General features: G+C 51.7%; 1 protein-coding gene across 4 annotated transcripts in view; it reads right to left on the bottom strand.

Annotated features, from left to right (window-relative positions):
- Positions 1-23,212, bottom strand: part of BCL11B (BCL11 transcription factor B) — a 95,566-nt gene that overhangs the window by 62,214 nt on the left and 10,140 nt on the right. For 2 of the 4 annotated variants that reach the window (XM_026515329.4, XM_026515331.4), the window contains exon 2: positions 18,898-19,266. In XM_026515329.4, coding sequence (XP_026371114.1) covers positions 18,898-19,266 — 369 coding nt within the window. The remainder of the gene's footprint in view (positions 1-18,897; positions 19,267-23,212) is intronic. The other 2 variants (XM_026515330.4, XM_026515332.4) reach the window with 1 other exon arrangement.

Raw genomic sequence — 23,212 nt, 5'->3', positions numbered from 1 at the left:
TCGTCCCAGCCACCGCATCTTGAAGTTAGAAGCAGGCACACAGGCCCATCCCACGGTCAGGTCCAAAAGCACCTGTTTCAATGGCTGCCAACCACAATTTCCTCAAGATTCGAGGCGCTGAAGTACTCTGGGGCAGCACCCCGCGCCAAGGAGTGGCGAGGTTACATCACAAACTCCAAAACCTTCTATGGCCCTTCCAAAAGGCCCAGTGAGGAAGCGCAGGAAATGTCAGGTGCTACTGGGAAGGAAGGATGTGTCTGAATCGTGTTCTGCAAGCTCTTCAGGCTAAGCTGACCGAGTGCTCGGGCTGACCAGTCCACCCCCGAAGCGGGCATCTGCAGGGGAAAACGTGCAGCTTCAACTCTTCTGCTCATCATTCAGGGAAATCCCTGGAGCCCTCTCAGCTGCTGGAATGCAAATAAACCGCAATCACTGGTCCCCTGGCCGGGCGCTGAGGCCTATGCACCACGGCTTTGGGACGCACACAGGAACACAGATGTGAGTCCTCTGGGGTGAGCTCAGCAGTCAGGGTCCACCAAATTGGGGCCCACCCTCCTGGAATGGGCAGGCCTGGGGACAACAGAAGGTGAAATCATGTGTGTCACCAGTTAGAAAAATGTGTGCCTGCACATCTATTATACAGAGATGATGCATATATGCGTACATGCACATACATGCAAATAGCAGCAATGTGGACACGTTCAAATGTCTGCATTCATACCCCGGAATCTACAGAGGCCAAGGACAAACAGGAGTTAACAGAGTCTCTGAATCTCACCAGTAAAAACAGCTGGCCAATCCCTAGCAGAGAAATTCCCCCTTTTCCCCTGATTCAGGTTTTCTGATCAGAAGCTGGGCCGCCGCTGCAATCTTCGGCAGCTTGTGTCCTAGAACACAATTTACCCAAGATCCTTCAATCATCTTCTGTCATGTTGCATCAGGAGTTTCTAACAGGATAGTACACGTAACTTCAGGAAGCACCCCTGGACACAAAGTGCAGTCCATAAACTGAAGGAAGAAGCTGGATAAGTCATTTGGATTCTGAACATGAAGAACTGGGGCCTTGGGGTCAGGACTCTGCCCCATTCCCAAAAGGCACTTGTGGCCAGACTCCCATGACCACCTTGGCCAGGCGTCATGGACACTCCCCATGGAATGCATTAATTTAGAGCTGGTGCGGGACAGGGATGGACCACAGTCAAGACAGAAGCCACATGTCACATGAGGGAAATATACCACGAGGTGACTCCTCAGATTTGGTGCCTACACTGAGTTTTAAACTAAGGACACTTTTTTTCCCCCCATCAGCATCCACTGTGCCTGACATCTGAGGAATGACCTGGAAATACTGAATCCTGACACTTGTTAAAAATCTGGTCCTCTATAGAACATGTTTAAAAACTGGGGAGTTCAGAAAGTTGCTGCGGTTTGCAAGCCCCACAAACTCCAACACTAAGTCTGGCTCAGCCCCCATGCACAGAGAGCACAGCGTAGTAAATACAAGTGGGAGGTCTGAACTCTTAGGATCCCAGAGAATTGAGAATGAAAACAACGCAGCACAGCCAATAAAAAGAACATCAAGAAAACAGAGTGCCCAGGAAGGAGGTTGTTGCCAGGACTCAAGCCAGAGGCAGCCAGGGAAAGGGACAGCAGTCCCAGGTGCGGATGGGGCTGTGGCTACGAGGGATGTGGGCAGCATCAGCCTCTATCAAGATGGGGCTATAAAATCCCTACCTGCCCAGTGGGGGAACATGCAACTACAAAGGCCAGCAGGGTGGGTTTCTTGGTTTTTAGACGGAAAGACATTTAACTTGGTCAGTAGGTCAGAAGAAAGGAAGGAAGGAAGGAAGGAAGGAAGGAAGGAAGGAAGGAAGGAAGGAAGGAAGGAAGGAAGGAAGAAGGAAGGAAGGGGAGAGGGAGAGAGAGAGGAAGAAAGAGAAAAGAAAAGAAAAGAAAAGAAAAGAGAAAAGAAAAGAAAAAGAAAGAAAAGAAAGAAAGAAAGAAAGAAAGAAAGAAAGAAAGAAAGAAAGAAAGAAAGAAAGAAAGAAAGAAAAAGAAAAAGAAGGAAAGGGGAGGAAGGAAAGGGGAGGAAGGAAAGGAGGGAGGAAGGAAGGGAGATCAAATTGCAGAAAAGGGGTCACTGCTGTAATTCAAATGCATTTTGGGGTTTTAGTTGCATTGCTAGAGTTACATGCAATGGATTGCCACTATCGCAATAAAAATATCCAGCTCTCCCCTGGCTTTTGTTGTTGATGGAGTCTTTTTTCTGTGCTTTTTCATTCTTTTTACCTCCTACTAATGGACCTATAGAACACTGAGGTGCGTTGCCTCGCATCACATAAGAACATCTTTCTGTGGCCTCTTTATGTTTCCAAGCCAAGTCTGAAATGTCACTGACTAAAACACTGAGCAGGCCTGTAATTACTTTCAACAAAGTAGCTCCTTTAAGGGAGTTTTCTGCATGTAGATGGCATGTAATATACATATGGTGAGCCTTCCTTTCAGCATGCGTAGCGTTTGACGGCTACAATCACAAATTTTCTTCTAAGGGAGCAGTTCGGACAGCCACCTTCTTCCTTAGTTTTTGACATGAAATCCATTTTCATCTCTTAACACACCGACGGTGAGGTACAGTGTGTGCACAACAAAATCTGTAAAAATTAACACTTCGCGGATTAATTGAATAAAGGCTGTGAGCACATGAACACGGGGAACGCTGCTCCCTTGGATTCAGTCTAGCCACACTCCCGGCGCCGCTGCCACTGACACAGGGCTTTACATCAGCTGAGGTTTATACCGCTATTTAATGTAATTAAAGAAACCGGTAGCACCGTCCTCCATGGAAATATCGTTTCTATTGCTGGGTATTCCCATTAGAAATTGGGGGAAATCAGAGCACACGGACTTTGATTTTGTTGTAATTTTTTTTTCGCTTGGCTGTCTTTGAAACAGAGCCGATGTGCTGGGCCTCAGACGGAGCCCACTGCAGAAACCCCGCAAAGATTGCCCGATAAGACAAGCCTAGGCTCCTGGCAGGAGCGCCCGGTGTTTGTCATTTTTTTTGTTTTTGTTTTTGAAACTGCTAAACATATATATATTTTTTCTTAATCTGCTGTCTATATTCAGCTGTAATTCTCTGCCTAGCAAACAGCGGCACATCATGACAATGACTTTTCAGATACCACCCCCCTCCCGCCCCCCCAAACAACGCTATGGATAAAGACAGGGAGGAAGGGAGGGGTCTCCCCGGCTGCTCTTCTATATAAACAATGATAGCGTGGCTGGGATCCCAGCAAGCTCCAAACCCAGATCGGGACTAGAATCTAACTGTAACCTCAGAGGAAGAGCGCAGAGCAGGCTCTGCTCACAAGGCCTCGGAAATGAAACACGCAGAACCAACCAGAAAAAGAGAGAAACAAAATCTTTACACCACATCGTCCAAAATGGCAGAGAAAATTAAGTCTTGGGGCTGAAGGGAAGGGAGCCTGACTCCGCTAGCTCTCCCGGCCCGAGGCAGCCTCTCCTCCTCTGAAGGCTGCCTCCTGCCCTTGAAGCCGCCAAGTGCAAACAAAAGTGAGACGCGTCTCTAACCCTGCTCAGCGCGTGTCCCTGTGCCACGGGGACAACGGCGTGGGGTTTTTTTTTTTCCTTCCCTAAGTGCATTTTAATACTCTTCTACATCCTAATTTCTTTGGGGGGGAAGAAAAAAAAATCAGTGTCGCTAAAAAAACGTCACTCTGTTTTGCAAAATCCAGCAGCTTCCTTGGCAGCGAGAGAGGCTGGCTGGCATTATCCCCTCATTTGACAAAACTACTATTTCTGGGCATGTGCTCAAAAACAGGTAGGAAGCAAATGCTGAGAAATAAGGAAGTAAAAACAGGCAACAGATTTTTCACTACCAAGAACGCCAAGCGTAAACACGATTTATTTAGCTGTGTTGAACGTGTCTGTCCTCCACGCAACTAGGAGCCCACTTGGGTTGAAGGAAGAGTGGGGAGGAGGAGACAGGAAGAGGGAGCAGGGGGACAACGGGGACAGAGAGAAGAGGCGGGCAGCTCTGTACAAGGACTTCCTGAACGGTTCCGTTCAGTTTTACGAGAACAAGAATCTTCTGCCCCAAAATACACGCATGTGTCAAAAGAAGGCCACACTAATCTGCCGGTTAATTAACGAGCCGCCACTAACAAAGATAGATAGAAGACCCAGCTCACGCAAACAATATTGACATGGGCGTCGCGCGATCTCCTTGCCCACTTCCCTTGCTTTTTTGCAAACCCCAGGCTGGGGCTGGGACAGGCACCGAGGCCCCTCAGGTTGGGGGGTTCCGAGCTTCCAAGTCCAGATACGGGGGAGAGGGGGAAGTATCCCTGCCCATCCTCACATGGCCACGTGGAACGCCTGAGATCTGTATTCAATTAAGGAGCACCAGACAGCTTCTGGCTCCTTGCCTACACCAACGCAGGCTGTGGGTATCTGCTGTGCCCCCCACCCCACCCGGGCTCTAATGCCAGGGAACAAGGGCTCTATCAAGCCCCCGCGGAGAAGGCAGAGTGCCACACTCCCCCACCCCAACCCCCAAACTCAAGCCTGAGGTTTTGGCCCTGCCGGGGTGAACCAACCAAATACATAAAGCAAGCATCTGTATTTTCTAACTAGCAACACTAAACCGGAGGTTTCAGGCCCTGCCAGGGGTAATTCCTTTTAAAAATCTAATTCAGGTTCACTCAGCATTGGCTGGAAAAAAGGAACCAAGCCTCATCAAAAGAAAAACAACACAAAAGTAAGATGGAGTCCCGAAAGGACAGTTGGGGCCTCCCATTTCCCCAGTGAAGGTGCCATTTCAGAGCAGCCAGCTGTGCACTCCGGGGGCATAAATGCCCAGTTTTGTTAGCTTTAAGAGGTGGCCGCCAAAAAAAGGGAGAATTTCCTCACCAGCCTGCACTGAGTTCCTTCCTCATCTGCATCTAACAAGACCCTGCACTTAAAGACAGCCTGCTGTATGCATTCCTCCCCACCCCCAAGTCTACACCCCCTCTGCCCAGATCCTGTGGGGGGCCAGACACCAAATGTCAGTAAAGATACCTTTTCTGGTAGATTCGGGTTAAGAGTAACAGCAAACCCACTCCATAGTAAGATTTTGAATCACGTGACAGTCCCCAACACTAAGGAAGAGCTGGGGTGGTGTGGAGTGTCAGTCCCCCAAAATGAAAGGGAATGGGGGAGAGGTATTTCCAACTGGTATTATGTTACTAGATTGAAAATTCAAGTCCTCCCCCTTGGACTCCCCACTAAAGCCCCTAATTCTTCCCCCTTGCATTGACAAGGACACACTAAGCAAGTAGTTATTTGATTCCTCTCCCTTTTGCAAATTAGTCACCCTGCCCCCGTGGACTAAACAATAAGAGTCTATGCTTTTATGATGTCTTTGAAATAAGCAATTACTTCACTCCTGCAGAATGATTTGTTTTCATATCTGGACAGTGGCAGGAGTGTAAACAATTGGACATCCCCATTTTATAGATGAGGAAACTGAGACACGCCCGGGGCTGTTTAGGAACAAACACATCGGAGACTGTGTGAACACCTTCAACAAACAAGGTGGCCCCGAATGCTCCAGTGGCAACAAAATATTGATGGGAAGGCTAACCAGGGTTCAGGTGCTGCTCTGGGAGGCCACACTTCTAGAAAAATCCTACAAGAAAATCTAGATTTCTCAAAGTAATGAAACGGAGGGTGCTTAACTGTATCTCCAAAGGAGGCCTCCCCAGGATCCCTCTGGAAAACAATTTCACTGGTATTTCAACACAATCCAGCTGACAAAATCCCCCATTCCCAAGCAAATCACCCACACGTGGCTCTGAACAGAGCAAGGCAGGTGACCTGTACCCTGCAGACTAGTGACTCAGAACACCACAGGGCAACGCAAAGCAGCCCACCCTGCCACTCGGACACAAAATGGTGTATGTGTCCTCCCAAGGCGCGAGAGCACCCAGGGGGGCTGCAGAATCCTTCTTCAAGGAGGATTCTGGCCAAGAAACTACCACTGCTCTGCCGCAAGCCTTAACCTAAAACTAGAGGGAGAAATCCCCCACAATTTTTATCACTGTTGAGCCGTCAAAATAAAGAAAGCAGAGGTTAAGTTGGCTTCCTCCTTCTCGGTGTCATAGACATTAAGTCAGCCAACCACACGGTTACCTGTCTTTCAAGCCAAACATGAACAATTCCCCCCCATAAGTACCCTGATTCCAAAAATCCTAAAATTTATGACATCCCTCTTCAGGAACTGCAGAGACCTAGGCTGGGGCCCCTCAAACACACACACATAATTAGTGTTTCAGCCATCGTTCTTTCTGCAAAGGAATCCAGTAACATAAATATTAATCAAACATGAGAATCTGCCTTTCCAGTCTTGGACCATTATGAGTGCCGGATTGTGATCTTTACCCGTATTTACAGATATTCAAAGGCAGATTCTATCTTGTTAGAACTGTTATAAATGGACGTCTGAGAAATCAACGAGCAAGTTCAGGCAGATATGAAAACCTTCCTGTCCAGGACTGCCAGCAGCTTTGAGTTCCCAAGTGTTGAATTTGTTACCTTTTCCATAGGCCTTTCAAAAAAATAAATTGACGAATGCCTTCAGATTCCTCTAGAAGAAAAGCTAGCTGCTCAAAGTTCGGGTTAGCTAAATCTCAGATTTTCTTAAGATCAACTCTTACTCTAAATGCCAGGAAGGCATTGTTTACAAAATACTTTAGCCTTTGATAGCACAGAAAGTGCAATATTCTGTTATGATTTGGGTCAGCCCAAATCATAAATAAATATGTATATGTATATATATATATATTTTTTTTTAATTACCTTGACTCTTGTTACAGCAAATATATTCTGTGTGGTTCAGACCTATTTCTGAATAATGGAAAATAGAGACGTGGCTCCAATTCTAGCCTAGAAAAGCTGTCACAGTGAAGGTAAACTTTTAATCTTCTATAGGCAAACAGCATACATTTTTATTTCTGGAGTAACAGCTTTGGGAAAATGTTTGAACATTTTCTTAAGAGCTTTGCGGTAAATACATTGGGCGTCCAACCACTGCTTTTCTGAGTCTTTAAGGGTCTGTTGGAGTGCTTTAAACAATTGGAGGCCAATTTTTAAGAAGCAAAAATAAAGAGAGACTCCTAGCAAGGTGACCATTTGCATACAAATTCTCTTTGGGGGGGTTATTGTAAGAGAAGTCGGGCTGGAAGAAGGACTGACATTAATTCCCTGTAATTCCACGAGGCTTTGTGTCCCACTCTAGTAGAGGGTTCCATTCCCACACAATTGGGAAAACACTTTTGTTCTTGAGTGTTTTAAAATCCCAGCCCCCAGGAATTCCCTCTAGAAAAGCAGGCTCCCTCTCCTCTCCCCGCCCCCCCACTCCGGGGAGGGGAAAAAAAAAAAAGAACCCTACAAAGAAAACCACTTTGGGACGGGACTGTTTGCCCAGGATGGACACAAAATGCACAAAGGAACTCTTTGAGGCTCCCTCCAAACGGGCCTCACCTGGATCCGGGGAACTGCCGGGCTGTGTCGGGCCAAGGTGGGCTGATGCCGGGCTCGGTCGGGCGCGACCCTTTCAGAGCTCTCGCGGCGGGGCGAAGAGGGGATCCCCGGGCGCCCCCAGGACCCAAAACAAACGCCCAGGAAGGAACGCCGCCCCAGGGAGGAGCCCCGCCCCTCCCGCGCTGATTTTGAGGATGGGGCCACTGGCAGGAGTTTTCAGGGGTCCAGAAATGCAATTCTCCACGCCCGGGAAGGTCACTAGTGCGGGCGCTCGCCTGGGGGTCGGGGAGGGGAGGGCGGGTGGAGGAGGGGCGGACCCGAGCTCACAAAGGGGCCCCAGGCCGGCGGGCTCCCCGCCCTTGACCTTGGGTCTCCGCCTCCATCCATCTCCGCCGGCTGCTAGGGAAGGGGGCTGGCCCGTGGCCAAGGGCGAGCTCGCCGGACTGCTGCGGGGCTGGGGGCCGACAGGGGGCCGCCAGGGGCGGGGGGAAAGGGGCTCGGGATAAAAAAAAAAAAAAACACTCGAGGGCTGCAGAATGCTCCGAGGAAACCTGCGTTCCAACTCCCCCGGCTCCTTCGGGAGCCGGGTCCCGGGGAAACTCGGTCTCACTGCACGCCTCCCGCCCCCCAAAAGCAAAAGTTGCAGGAATGCACCGAGGAAGCCCCCTCCCCTGGGCTAACCCTACGACTAGCCTGCTCCCCGCCCCCCTCGAACCCGGGCCGAGAGGGGGAGGGGAGCTGCCACCGGAGGAAGAAAGAAGCGCGCCTCTTTGGCGAGGCCAGACGCGGGCAGGGTCAGCTGCGCCTCCCTCCGCCCGCCCCTCACCGCCCCGCTCGGGCAGCTGGCCCATTAAGTCCCCGAATTATGCATGGGCCTGGAGCCCCCTCGGCCCTCCCGCCCCAGGAAGACACAATCAACGTGCGCGGCTGGCCTGGGTTGGGAAAGCAGGAGAGACGTGGCGGATGGTCTCCTGGCCGCGCGCCCCAGGGCGCAGGCTGGAGAGGCCCCGGGCGAGTCGGCAAGACCCGCTGCCTGGAGGGGACCAGGGGCGCCCAAAGGCCGGGGAGCAGCTCCTGGGAACCTCCGGCGGGACCGTAGCCGGAGGGGTGGGGGGGTCGGCACCGACCGCAGAGGAGGCCCCCGGTGCAATCACGGAGTTGCCAGAGTGTCCGCCTGTTTCCGTGCGGGGTCCGGGAGGTGCGGGCTGCCGCGCGCCCCCTCCTGAGCTCTGCATCACACGCCTTGGGAAAGGCCATTATGCGCCTGGGCTTGGTAGTGAGGGGAGACTTATGGACCCCAACCTTGGAGCCCCCGGGGGCGGAGCCTGAAGTCCCCGGCGGGCGTGGCAGGAGGAGTTCTGCCCCTGCCCCCTCCCACGTGGGAGGGGATGATTTGCTAGGGGTGGCACCGTCGGGGGGGAGGGGAGGAGGTCGGGAAGGGGGGAGGGTCGCAGGAGATCCGGGAAGGGGGCAAGATGAGTCTTGCAAGTTGCAACCGTCGGGGCACACGGGAAATTGCATTAGTGGTGAGGCAGGTGGCGCCCGGTTTCATGGGAGTGGGAGAAAAAGTACAGTCTCAGAGCTGGCAGGATTTTGATGTCCGTCTCTCCCCCCGCCCCATCGTCTTAGAATGCGCGGAGACCAGACCGGAGACCCTAGGCGCTCAGCAGACCCCGTGGTCTCGCGTCCCCACAGAACGCCATTGTCGGTGTTCGGGACCCCGTGCTCCGGACAGCAAGCCCTGGACCCTGGAGTGTGGAACTTGTTTGCTGTCTTGGGCCCCGTTTGTTTCTGGAAATGAGTTAGTTCCCTCTCTCTTTTCCTTCCCCTCCAAAGCAAAGGCCAGGTCAGGAAAATTACATACCACTTTTTCCCAGCGAATAAAGGCTCCTCCTTTGCAGGGAAAGTTTTACAAGCCAGTGATGTCAATGATGCAAGGAGAAGACCACACTGTTTAGGTTTCTTAATTGGCTGGCTTTGAACTCTTGGTGGGAGGGGGAAAGAATCCACTCTGGCTCCTTGGAGAACTTAGTTTTGTGGGGTCTACCAACCTCAAACCTTTTAGCCCGTTGCTGGGGTAGGAAGGGGTCATCAAAGGTTTGTCCTGTTTCTCTTTAAGGGAAACAAAGAACTCTAGATGGTTGTTAGTCACTGAGCCCAGGACAGACATTCCCTGGCCCCCAGCCTCAAGGGAGGACCCCCAAACTCAGCGGGGGGACTACACTCCCCAGATGCCACGTTCTACCAGCAAAATCTTTAAAACAACGCCAGTGCTTTCTCCACTACTTTCAAGGATTCCTTTGGTACCTGAAGTCAGGAAAGCAGAAATGGGCATTCTGGACACTGCCAGGTTGGACAGATGTCCTCACTGGAGCTTCATCACAGTACAGGCACTGGGGCTGTCAGGTGGCAAGGCTCTGTTCACAGGGTTGATCTTGGATGGGCGCTGACCCACACACACCTGTGCACCTTGGAGTCTGGCTTTATCTGCTTGCATCTAAGGCTGTGTCCACACATGCAGCCTGAAGGCAAAGGAAGCTGTTGGGGTACTCAGCTCCCCCCCCCTCCCCGGGAATCAACAGCCCTGAACAAATATTGTCTTGGCTTGGAGAACTAGCTGGCTGTCCTGGGCTGGGGGGTTCACCCTGCCCTTAGCAGTGCATCTGAATAGCTGCCTTCTCATCTCCACACCCGGAATGGGGGGTTCTGACTTCTCACCTCCCACAAAAGGTCACTTTGTTAATATTCTTCCACCTCAAAGAGCCTGGGGTCCCAGTTTTCATGCTAGTGGGAGCAGCAGGCAGCCACTTTCCCAGACCCATCTCTCATCAAGTGCTCACACCTCTCCCCGCCAGACCTCCCCCTCACACACTCATCCCCACACCCTCAGCACAGACTCCTCCTTCCTGAGCCATCCCATCCTCCCACCCCCACCTCCAGATCAAAACCAGCAGACCAGCAGGAGGAGGACTCTAAGGAAACCCACTGAAAAAATAAAAATGAAACCTAGAAGCCTTGCCTTCTCCAGAAAGGCCTCCTGGTCCCTGGGTCCAGCTAGGGATGGGGGGGGGGGGATCTCTAAGTCCTGATCACACCCTGCCATCTGGAGCTCCACCCTGGACTTAATTTGGGCAAGGCTTACACCCCTACCCCCTTAGGTCACTGGTTACCACCTAGCAGTGCCTGGGTCAGAGTGCATTTCCATTTCATGTGGGCTGAGGTTCATATAATTCGGGAGGTCCTCTTTAACAACAACAAAAAAAAATACCAAACCACATCTACAACATTAGGGGCAGTGCCTGGAAGAGGCACAGGAGGGGCCCTGAGCCTAAACTCTGCACCAAATCTTCCCAGGGGAATCTTCACGGCTTGAAGCAGAAAGAGACCGTTTATCCTTTAGTATGATAGTTTTCATTTCAGCCACCAATTTCTTCAAAGAACATTTATTTCCTAAACCCAAGATGTAACAAATGAGGGAGTCAGTTGGGCCGCTGGGTGGGAGGAGGATTTAGGTAGGAAGCTGGAGCTTACCCCCCACCCCCCCTGCTGGGTTCTTGCAGCTGTTGGAAACCACTGGTAGCTCCTTCTCCTATTTCAGCTCAGGAAGCTCGGGCCCAAAGAGGGGGAGGGTCTGCTCAAGGTCACACAGCCTGTCAGCCACAGGGCCTAGACAGCACCCCAGGTCTTTGGCCAGAGGCCACCACGCCTGCCCCTCCCCACCCTGCATTCAGTAGGCCCAGCTGCCTCCGACCACCTGACCCAACTGGGTTGGAGTGCGCTCCTAACAAGATACTAAATCCACAGATGTGTAGGACAGGTGGAGGTCCACCGTCCTGCTTCCTTCAGCTCACACTAGACTCCAGGTCCCATCATGGCGCTTCACCCTCAGAGAAGAAACCATTCGTGGCCCGGCCAGGAGCAGAAGCGGCCTGTGCCAGCCCCAGTTAAAGAGCCACAGGATGCCCTGGGCCTGGGCTCCCCGTGAAGGTCACCGGCTGGAAATCAGGAGCCTAGGGTCTCAGCACAACTGTGCCGCCGACTCACAGGGTAAGTATGTGAGGCTCTTAACCTCTCTTGGTTTCCTCATCAACAAAATGAAAGTAAGAACTGATTTAGCACCTTTCATGGGGCGGAGCCAGTGGATGGGAGCTTAGGATGAAATACGACCCCGGCAACAGCAACTCTGCCTCGCCACAGGAAAGAGCATGATTGCTGGAGTTCACAGCCCGGGCCCCAATCACCAGCTGTGTGACCCTGGGCAAGTGATTTAACGTCTCTGAGCTTCAGTTTCCTCTTTCGTAATGTGGGCTTAATATCAGAATCTACCTCATGGAGGTGTTAGGAGGGTTCAATCAATGAATAGCTGCAAAGCCTTTCAAACAGTGAATGGTACAGAGTTAGTCCTAATAAGTATGTGCTCAGTTAAAAACCCAAATATGAAAACTCAATCTTTTTGTTTCCTCAGTGAAAAGATAAACCCAAGGGCGCAGGGGTGACCGGCAGGCTGCCCTATTTATATAGTTTACTGACACAGGGCTCCCTCCTAACAGACTCTATAGCTAGTGGTTACGCATTAGTCAGGCATGAAAATGAGCACGCACAAAAAAAGGCCGGCTGTCAAGTGCCTAATAAAAAAGTTAAGCCGACTGCTAACTATTTACTGTCAAACTAAAAACCTAATCATAATGATAACAGAGGCTCAGAGTTGGTTTATCTCCCCCACCTGGGAGCCCCGTGCCCTTCCCTCACTCTCTTCCCTAACTTCCCGTCCTCCTTTCTGAACTGCTTCTGGAAGCATGGAACCACCTCTATGAATCACAGCTAACAGGGGCTCCAAACCTAAAGAAAACCTACTAAGGAAAAAATTTTTAAAAATTACCCTGTAGCTGACTAGTATTTTTTGTCTTCTTTTCAATTCAATAGAACTTTCCATTACAATGCAGTGTTACAGTCGCACTGGGTAGCTGCTGGCACTGTGCGATGGTTTGTACAGTGTACATCATACCTTCAGTCTCTCCTCTCCCCGGGAGGCCAGCAGGGCAGGGACTGCTCACCCCCGCTTACGGGTCAGGACACTGGGGCTCTGCCAGGGGAAACGGCTCGCCTTGAGTCACGGAACCGGGCAGCCTGGTGTGGCAAAATGGGCGCCTGACTCAAGATAATTGGGGTATGGACTCAGCCCCGCCAGTAACCAGTTATATACGCTCAGGTAAGAATGGGAAGAGATCCTTAGCAAGGAGATCCTTCCAGCTCAGGCCAGGAGGCCAGAATCCCCACATGGATTCCTCCAGTGGTTCTCTATTATTAATAATAGCTAACGATCCACAGGGACCTAATATAGGAATGCGTTGTCTAAATCAAACCTTGTAACAAGCCTGAAAGATAAGAAAGATTATCTCCATTCTACAGGCAATGGGGACTTGGAAAGGTGAACAACTGGCTGAAGGTCATACAACAGGTCATTGGCAAACCCAAAATCCCAGCCCAGATCCATCCATCTGAATTCATGTCTTATTGCTTTCTAACCCACCACCCACCTCTCCAAAACCTTCACGAGAAAGCACTGGCAACTCTATGGGGAGGCTACCCACAGACTGTGGGTCAAGGCCTCTGGGGGCCTGAGGGCTCCAGGCCATATCTGCAGGGTCATACCTAAGACGGCTTCAAAGATCACCTTGGCCCGGGTCTGGAGGTATTGCCTGCCCCCACGGGCTGGGCCAGCCAGGCAGAGTTAGACTACCCCTCCCTAAAAGCCTCCATTCCCTGTGCCATCTGAGGAAGCCAGGCAGACCAGAGTCTGACTCCACCTTGCTGTGTGATCTTGGGCAAGTCCCTTAACCTCTCTGAGCCTTAGCTCAAAGTGGGGTTAGAAAATATCTATTTCAAAGTGGGGTTAGAGATATCTGTTTCAAGGTTGGTATCTATTTCAAGATGAGATAAACCAAGAAAAACACCTAAGCACAATGTGGGTTACCAGGTAGGCCCCCTCTTCCCCACCACCTGCGAGCCCTGCCCCAGCTGCGGGGTCAGCCCTACAACACCCAGCCCCAGGACCATGTCTCTCAGACAGGACACTCCACTATTCCTTGGTGCAGACAGAACTAATAATTAGCTGTCACGATTTAATAATACAAAAAAGATAATCCACGCTACAACACACATGGATTTAACCAATCTTAATTTGGAGGCAAAATAACAACTCTAAATATATCAAATGCAAGTTTTTAAAGACAACCTGCAAGTGGGGTTTATCTCCAGTTTCCAGCACAAGCAAGTTATTTAGTTTCTTCCACTGGCCAAACTAATATTCTCTTTTTCACATTTATTTTATTTATTTTTTAAAGTCTGAAATGCACATTTGCTGAGCAGCATGTAAATCCTCCGGCTGATCAGAAGCCCTTTTCTCCAACATATTTTGCCTAGGGATGGGTCACTGCGACCCCAAACCAAACCCCCTGTCTGTGCTCTGCCTATTACTCAGGCCACCCCCGCCCCCGCCTCCAGGCGCACCCCGACTCTTCCTAGGTTCCAGACGAAGACGTGCAGAGTGGGTGGGGCCATCGCAGCAGGGAACTGCCTGCCACTTCCACCCCAGGGGGATCTGCCACCTCCTGTCACCCGCTGCCTGTCTCCCGCATTTCTCCAGAAATCTGACATTTGGGGCTTGGGGGGGGAGGAAGGAGGACAAAAAGGCAAAAGGCAAACGTATGACTGACAGCTGATGGCTCACTCCTCCGGTTATAGCTTCATTTGGTTATGGAAGGGGTGATAACACGCAAAAACGAATTACCTGTGATCAAGAGCCTTCCCTCCAGTGGCTATAAAATGGGGATTCTAAGGAGGAATCGGTGGAAATGGCTGAGAGAGACATCCGAGGTAAGTTCTCAAGACTCTGACCGAGAAGCCAACACCTCGTGCTGCCAAGCGGGGTCCACACTCTCTTAAAAGCTTTTCAAGAAGCTTCCACATCTCAGCCATCTGGCTGCAGCCGGACCCTGGGCTAGATGGGTGCTCTCTGGGTCTCATCGCTGTTCATTTTCGCCATAGGACTGACAAGTGGGGACAGATGAGGAAACTGAGGCCCAGAAAAGTAGGCGGGCACGGGAATTGCACCCCGACCGACCGACACAAAAGCCCATGCTCCTTTGATTTCCCCAGGCTCCTCCCCAGAGGGACCCACCCTCAGACCGGCCACCATAGGACAGTAACAACATGACCAAAGATGGCTGGGGCAGGGGGGCACCCGACAGTTGTTCTGTCGTCGTTTCTGATGGTGGAGTTCTCTGAAGCCAATGGAACTTTCTCCGCCGGTTACTGGAAGAGCTACGCTAGCTACGCTCCCAGCGGGAAATGACGAAGCTGGGGAAACAGCACCAGAAGGGACGACGGTGCTCATCTCTGCAGCGGGCAGCCCATGCTCCAGGCCGGCACGCATCATTTAAACACCACAGTTACTGTTAGGTGCATTCCCCGTACGAGGACACTGCAGCTCAAGAGGTCGGGTCACATGGCCCAAGGCTGGCAGGTGGCATGGTAGGGCTCAGAAGTGCACTGGGTCCCTTCCCACGTGGCAGCACGCAGCCTCCCTGGCGCGGGCATCAAACCCCAAACACCCCCAGCCCCCTTCTCCCCACCCCTCCTCAAGACACCCATCCCACATAATGGCTCAGAGACTGCTGTTCTTTGCAAACCCATCTCACCTCCCCCCCACACAAACACTAAGCTTGGCTACTCCCATCTCCCCCAGCTCTGCCAGAAGTGGGAGAATGCAGTGAGAAGGGGGCTTAGCAAAGGTAAAAAATTCCTATATAGGCAGACCTGAGTCAGACCTCCAGTCCAGAGCTCCCGCCTTGGCTCAGCTCCCCCTGTCTGTCCCCAGATGGGCCTCAGACACAGGCACCATGGCCCTGTTCTGCCCACAGCACACGGCAAAAGCACAGGGCCCCAGGCCTCAACCGCACACATCAAGGGCAGGGCTACTACTGCTCACACTTGGGCCATGTCTCCCGAGGGGGAAAGAGCAGCAGCCCAGATGGCTGTCCTCCCACCATGCTCCCTCTGGGGGGTTCTGTCACCTCGAGGCCAGGGGGGAGAGCGGTAGGTGCTTGTTTATTAAATGAACAAACGAATGAATGAACGAATGCCCTCCAGGATACAAAGCTCCAGAAAATTCCTCCTTCTACTCTCCTACTTCTCTATCGTTAAAAAAAATAATAATAAAGGAAAGAAAAAAATGATCAACTACTCCTTTTATGCCCATCTCCAGACTCCAATGTCCCAAGGAAAGGGCCGATCCAGGGTCCAGCCCTGGTCCAATGACGGACAGAATTCCAACTCTGGTGTCACCCTGGGGACGCCTCAGAGGTGGAAGGGTCCCACATATTCCACAGGCCAGCCCTGCCCACCCATCTCTGCAGCCCCGCCTCTAGCAGCACCCGACAGTGAGGAGGGCTGGGACCCGTCTGGGCAACGCTCAGATTGTTGGTTCCCCGAAAGGCATGACCATCATGGTCACCACAGGCATCTCCCTTGGGACAGCCAAGCCAGAGGCCAAGTCCCAAGAGTTAACAGCCACCCGCTCCCCAGCAACCAGCCCTGGGGACAAGAGCGGGGCTCGGACAGGCTGGAGCATCCCTCCCCACCACGTCCGGGAAGCAGGAACAGGAGAGGCCTGGGCGAGGCCAGCAGTGCCAGGGGCCTGGGCAGCAGCTGTGCGGATTTCCGGAAGCCCGGGCGGAGAAGCGCCTGTGATTCCTAGTTCCCCTCTTAAAATATAAAGACTCAATTATCTTTGAGCAGCTTGCTTTACACATGAATTGACACATTTATTTTACAATAAATAACTGAAAGTTATCTGTGTTTCCTTTACTGTTAATCTACACAGAGAAATAATAAACAGGGCTTGTCTACAAAAATGCAAGTACTGCAGTCCTCAGAATTCAATTAAGCTAAAATAATTAATGCTCCCACCATATTAAATTACTTTATACATTTGAGCCACTGAAGTTTTATTCTTTAATCTTTCCTTTTTATTAAATAAGGAAAAAAGAAAGAAAGAAAGAAAAGTTGGTGCCAAGGCAGGGAGGGAAGAAGGGGAAGGAGGGCTGGCAAGCAGGCACAACGTGCCGCTAGAACGGGGTGGCCGTCTTCAGCTGACACAGCATGGAGACTGTTTTGTGCCTTTGATTAAAATAACATTTTAAATGCTTTGAACAAACATATCTCTTTAGACTTCTAAGGGATTATTTTACATATTTCTCCGAGAATGAAGAAATCCATTCGTCCTGTCGCTGAACAGAAAAGGCCAAGAATATCTTCCGTCGCACATAAAATACGGATACCGTAGGCTGCTGCCGTATTACAACCTGGGAAAAGGGGTGTGGGGGGCGGGGGTGGTAAGGACAAAGCCGCCTTGCAGATTAACTTCGCCTTTTATGAAATCACATCGCTTTCTTAAACAAACCTACCCACAACGATCGGCAGCCTCTCGCTGGGAAATACCTTCATCGTGAAATGAGGATTCGGATGGTTTTTGGTGAAAGCAGAATGCTTTTCCATGGAAATATAAGTAGGGCCCAGAGTCTCGTGGGCAAGGTCTGTGGTCACTGACGCCGGGTGTTTATTCTACTGGAGAAAAACTGTTCCTCCAGTGTCAAAGAAAAGAAAGGCATGGGGACCCCAACAACATCAACGAAAGGGACCCGGCACTTTTCTGGACAGGAGGCCCCAGCCCTAACGAAGGCAGCCATCACTCACATCAGCAGGGCACTCTGAGAAGCCGCGGTTTACATGACCATGGCCCCGAACATGCTGGACATTTTTCTCAAAGCCCTTGGCGACTTGAGAGCGTGAGAGACGTTGCTCTAGCTCAGCCACCGGAAGGCAAGGCCCACAGGCCAGTATGATTCGAGGGGGTCCCCCCAGCACCTAGCACGTGCCAGCAGGAGTCTGCATCCCACCGCAGTCTCTTCCCAACGGAGATCTCCTTAATCCCATTTCACAGATGGGAAAATTGAGGCCCGAGGTCTCAGAGTTGCCATGTGGCTTGCGGCATTACCCTGCCTGCCTTCTGGGTGATAGGGCCCTCTGCTCCATCTTACCCGTGGGAGCAGGTGCCTTGGGCTACACCAGGCTCACCCCCCAAGGAGGAGCACCCAGAGCCTCAGTCCCTCCAGCACCCCCACTAGCTTCCACACCCAAAACACAGCGGACACCTACTTGCACAGTGCAGCACCAGAGGGGACCCCTGAGAGGAGAGTTCCACCAGCGCGGCACTTACAGAGCCCCTGCTCCTTCGATCCTCCCCCAGGCCTGCCAGGATTCTCACTCCCTGTTGACAGATCAGGAAACTGAGGCCTGGCCCCATGAGGCAGCTGGTCCAGCAGAATGCGAACCCTCATCAACACGCGCGCCGGTGCCGTCTTGCCGCAGGAACACCGGCTGCCACGGCCCTCTTCCTTTGCGGGGCCTCCCAGGCTCAGAACTGGGACCAGAAGCAAACACTGTAGCTTGCACAGAGCACAGGCCCCGTGGAGGAGGCTCTGGCATGCCATGGCCACGGCCCAGTGGGACATGGCGCCGACTCCCTGTGGCCGGAGGACACAACCCCAACACCTGTTCTTCAGGTGGTAAAAGTCAGCTGTCCAGGTGGTCAGCTGAGTGGGCGTGCCAAAAGGCATGTCCAACCTCCTGAAAAGGGCGCGGTGTTCCAGCAAGTTCCCGCAAGCCCTTCCCTAGACCCGCCAGAAGGATCAGGCAATATCAGAAGGGGCCTCTGAGATCAGGGCACGTCTTTTTACAGATGGGAAACGGAGGCCAGAGAGCAGAAGAGGAGAAAATGAGTGCTCCCATTCCTAAGTGCCTACCAGGCCCTGCCCACAGGCCATGTCTCACTAGACCTCACCACAACCCTATGGAGATAGGTCTCGTTAGCTCCATTTCACAGATGGAAAAACTGACTTGTCCATGTTGTGAAGAACAGATTCCAACCCAAGACCGCCTGGCTGCACAGCCAGAGCCTAAGCCAAGTAACCAGCAAACCGAGGGCCATCTAGCCTTTCAAATTTCCGATCTGTACTCCCGGCCATCTATGGATTAGGCCCTACAACAGAGTCTCACTGCCAAAACCAAAGCAACCAACGGTCAGCTGTGCCTCTCTGAGCCCCAGGCCTGTCTCGTCCTGAGGGTCACCCAGATAGTGGCCCCTCGGAAAGGGCGAGCCCTGGCGGGTGGTCCTATCCCGGTAGCCCCCAGACCCTCCCAGCACCGACACCCAGCACAACAAGGGGGCAGGCAGGCATGGGACCCGGGAGGTGGCCTCAGCGGCGGCCTGGCCGGTGTAACATTCCATACCTGCAATGTTCTCCTGCTTGGGGCAGATGCCTTTCGTGGGCGAGAGCAGGTGGTCATCTTCATCGGGAGTGACCTGGATCCCGATCTCCACCGGCTCGGACACTTTCCTGAGCTCGGAGCGCGAGGAGGGCGGCGGGCTGCCCTTGTCCAGGCCTTTGTCATAGCAAGCACCCAGGCTGCCACCACACTGCTTCTTCTTGTGCTCTATAAAAACCAGGATGTCCCCCAGGGGGAAGTTCATCTGACACTGTCCACAGGTGAGCAGGTCAGGGTCGGGGCCACCCACCATCAGCCCCAGGCTGCTGGGCTCCTCTATCTCCAGACCCTCGTCTTCTTCGAGGATGGCGGCCTCCACATGGTCAGCCTCTGCTGGAGAGAGAGAGGAGAAGGGGGCAGAGAAGACAGAGATGGGCTTAGGCAATCACGGGCACCCACCGGCCATTCCAACCCTTCCCCACCGAGAGGGGGCCCCTCCGCTGCAAGATACTAGAGGTCACTGAGTCCCCGCATGACTCCAGAGGCCACAGATGGGCAAACTGAGGCTCCGGGAACAACGTCGCAGCCCGGAGAGGTGGTTGCTTAACTGATGCTACACTTACGCCTTTGTCATATTTGCTGTTGATTCCCCCCCAACATAGCCTGTAAACACATCCATGTGCACCTAACACCCATCCTGCTTTCACATGAGGCTCAGTGTCATGGGCCCCATACTTCAAGCTAGAGACGTGTCTCTCCCACTTTACATCATCTGAGAAGCACCTGGGGAGCTCTGAACCCCCCGTGCCCAGGCGGCACCCCAGACCAATTACAGCAAGATCCAAACATCAGATTGTCTTTTTGTTTTTAAGACTCCCCAGGTGATTCCAGTGGGCAGCCAAGGCTGAGAACCGCACGCCAGAGCCGGTTCACCCTGCTTGGGCTCGATCCACTGCCCCCTCCCTTCCACGGTTCATTCATGTCCTCCCCATTCATGGGAGCCCTGCTCGCGTTCCTCTGCCTCAGACCTGGCTGCACACCAGACGAGAAAGCAGAGCCCCAGACGGGCGTCAGGCAGCCAGTCCTTAGGAGAGACAGCAGCCCACAGGCTCAGAAAGCAACAAGTGAGTGTCGATTCGAAAAGAAATATGAAGAAAAAAGCAACAACGACAGCAGTGCAGGGGAAGGGACGCTGAAAGTCCGCTCGCTGAGAGAGAGAGCGGCTCTGCTGTCAGCCACCCCACTCCTGGTCAGACTGCCAGCACTCTGTAGGTTTCCCGGCACTCATCAGCTCCCCACTGTCCTTTTTGTTTGTTGGTTTTATTTTCACTCCCAGAAAAAGAAAAGAAAAATAAGAAAAAAAAGAAAGAAAAAACCTCTTCAGACTCCAAAAGCATTTCTTGGCAGACGACAAACCACACTTTCAATGGGCTGTACATTTTCATATTTCTCTAGCAGCCGATATACTTCCTTCTTTTTTTTTTTTTTTTTTTTGGAGGGGACATGGGACCCAGATATTTTGAAGCCAGTAAATGCCTCAAATGGCAGCAACCCCCAGGGGGAGAACAGGAGGACTCAGCAGCCAAAAGTGTCATAAACAAGAGGAGTGGACAGTGAGGTTGCACATCCCCTCGGGCTCTCAGCAAACGTGGGCTGGAATTTTTCAAGAGCAAACAACTTGGTGGTGGAGACGGCGCAAGTGTCGGGGTCTTGGGAAAAGCCAAGGTGCAGCCAGAGGTCTGACACCAGAGGAGGCAGGTAAATTTTAAGTTATACGATATTTAGTAAGATACAATGAAAACCACAGAGGAACGGAGAGAAGGGATGGAAGGGAGGGAAAACACATTCCGGGGCAGTGAAGTTACTGACGGGCCAGAGCCAAAGAACAGATAATTTAAGGAAAAAATTCTGTGGCATCTTCCATCCTACGTATAAATCTCTGTTCTGTATTTTCTGAACACAGCTTCTTCAGGCCCGGGAGTCCATGTGTGATGCTGAATCTAGGACGGACAGTGTAGGACAGGCAACACGTAGGAGCCACATGTGAACAGGTCGATGCATAGGTATGGCTGGGAAGGAAAGTTAGCATTTGAGATCCTGCCTGTGGTTAGAGACAAGCAGACAGAGTCCTCCATGAATTACATTTGGACATGCATGAGACCCATATCAGTACAAAAATACCCTGAAGATGATGAAATCCTCAATCTGTTGTCTCTATACCTCTAACACACACACACACACACACACACACACACACACACACACACACAAACCTATAAGGTAAGAGAAACAGTTTTCACCAAGCTGGCCCTGGGAACCATTAATTACACTTTAAAAAAGAAATCGGGAATTTACTTAAAAAGGAGTTGGAAGACAATGCTACATAATTAATTTACCAATTTATTTTATGAAAAGATGCTTTGGTATGGTTGAAATGTAATCACAACCCTCACGCCAAACAGTGGTTGTAGGGGGGACCAGATTCCTGTGAACGGTTTGTCAGAATGGAAAAGGTAATTATTCGGTGCTTCTTTTCCCTTTAATGATCTAACATTGAGCAATACTGTTTATATTGAAAAGCTTGCACCTTTAATTACCAATTACATATACATAATTTCAGAGCCAAAGGAGAGGGCTGTGAAAACAGTTCTTTAGAAATATAAGGATGTATTGTGCGCCATTTCTAGAGAGGGAACTCTAATAAATGGGAGGAGGATGTCAAAATACTGTTTTGTTAAAAAAAAAAAAAAAGGAGAGAGGCACAAAGGAAATGAGCTGAAAAGCAAAAAAGGACAAAATGAAACAGAGAACTCAGAAGGAGCAGGGGCAGCTCGGCAGTACCTGGTCCCGTCTGACCTACCACTTGCCAGCAGGCCTGGCGCTCTGCTGCGTCACCAAAGCGGCCACACTTTCAGCGTGACCATCCTTTCTGAGGACGGGGAGGTGCTTCCTTCCGCTTAATAATTTCATCTTTCTTGTCCTTGTTTTGTTTTGCTTCTCATTAACTTTTTCAGCCCTGCCTGTCCGCTCTCCCGGGAGGAGTTCTAGGAAGCACGCATACCTTCTCCCTGCTAGGAGGCTTTAAGCTACATAGTTTCAATCCGTCCTTCTCATTCAAAAGAAACAGAGACTACTTTAAAAAAAAATTAGCAAAGGTCACGTAAACCTGTTCGCAGGCGTTCTTGCCTCTCTGCCTTCCATCTTTTGCTGAGGACTTGGTACCAGCACTTTTTTTTCCTTTTTCTCCTTTTTATTTATTTATTTTTTTTGGTAACATCTGGTATTCTTTCCTTTATTTGGGCTCTCTCTGCCTTTTCACTTTCCTCCCAGGCCCTGTGAGTCCCTGTCACTGAGTCTGAAAGTACTCGAAACTGTTCGCTGTGCTGCAGTTGATTCCTGCCTCAGGCCCCCTGGCAGCCAAGGCCCCCTGGCAGCCAAGCCCCCCTGGGCGGCCAGGCCCTGCCCCCATCCCACAGACAGCTCTGAACCCCACCTCCTGGACCCAGGACCCAGGACCCAGCTCGCTGCCTCCAAGGGAGTCCAGGGGCAAAAGAAACAAACAAATCTTCCCTCCCACTGTCAGTGTTGAAAGTAAAACTCAAGATGACAGCGGGTGTTCACCCTACTCCAAGAATGGGGTTTCCTCTCTCCCCCCTGGGGGGGCGTGGGGCTCTGGGCTTCATCTGCTGAGTGAGATACTTCCCAGGAAGGTGGCAACGCCACCCCCAAAGTTCAGGCAGCAGAGGCAGCATGAACCCCTCAACTGTCAAGTTTTGGGTCACAGCGGGTAGACCCAGACAGCTTGCTGAGCCCAGAGGCTGGTGCTCACAGCCTTCGGAGACACCCCCAAAGACAGGCTGTGGTTTCATTTCCGCTCGCAGGCGGATACTGAGCTGGGTGTGTGGGGTGTGTGTGTGTGTGTGTGTGTGTGTGTGTGTGTGTGCGCGCACGCGCGCGCACGCATGTGCGTGTGCACAGCCCTTCTTAGAACTCTATGGATAATGGAAGAAATAAAAGGAGAAAGAGCCACTTGGCCCAGCTCGGAGAAGGGCAAAGTAGGCTGTGTCTGGCCCTCCCAGTACCCTCTTTTTCTTGTCCTGTGGGCACCCGGGGCCTCACGGCCCCACACAGCTCAGAGAACCAGGCCCAGCTTGGGAGAGCCAGAGCGGCCCAAACTGCCACCCAGAGATAAGAAAGCACCAGGGAAGAGAAAATACACATAACAAAAACAGCTTTTTTAATTCCCAGGCCCAACAAACCAGCCCCTCAGGCTGTCTTGTCCGGCAAACTCAGGCCTTAAATAAAGAAGGCAAAGATGAGGTCTTTCCTCTGAGATGAT

Source organism: Ursus arctos, unplaced genomic scaffold (genome assembly GCF_023065955.2).
Source record: "Ursus arctos isolate Adak ecotype North America unplaced genomic scaffold, UrsArc2.0 scaffold_25, whole genome shotgun sequence".
NCBI lineage: Eukaryota > Metazoa > Chordata > Mammalia > Carnivora > Ursidae > Ursus > Ursus arctos.
Note: the sequence above shows the minus strand (reverse complement) of the source record. Positions and strands in the feature narration are given on the sequence as shown.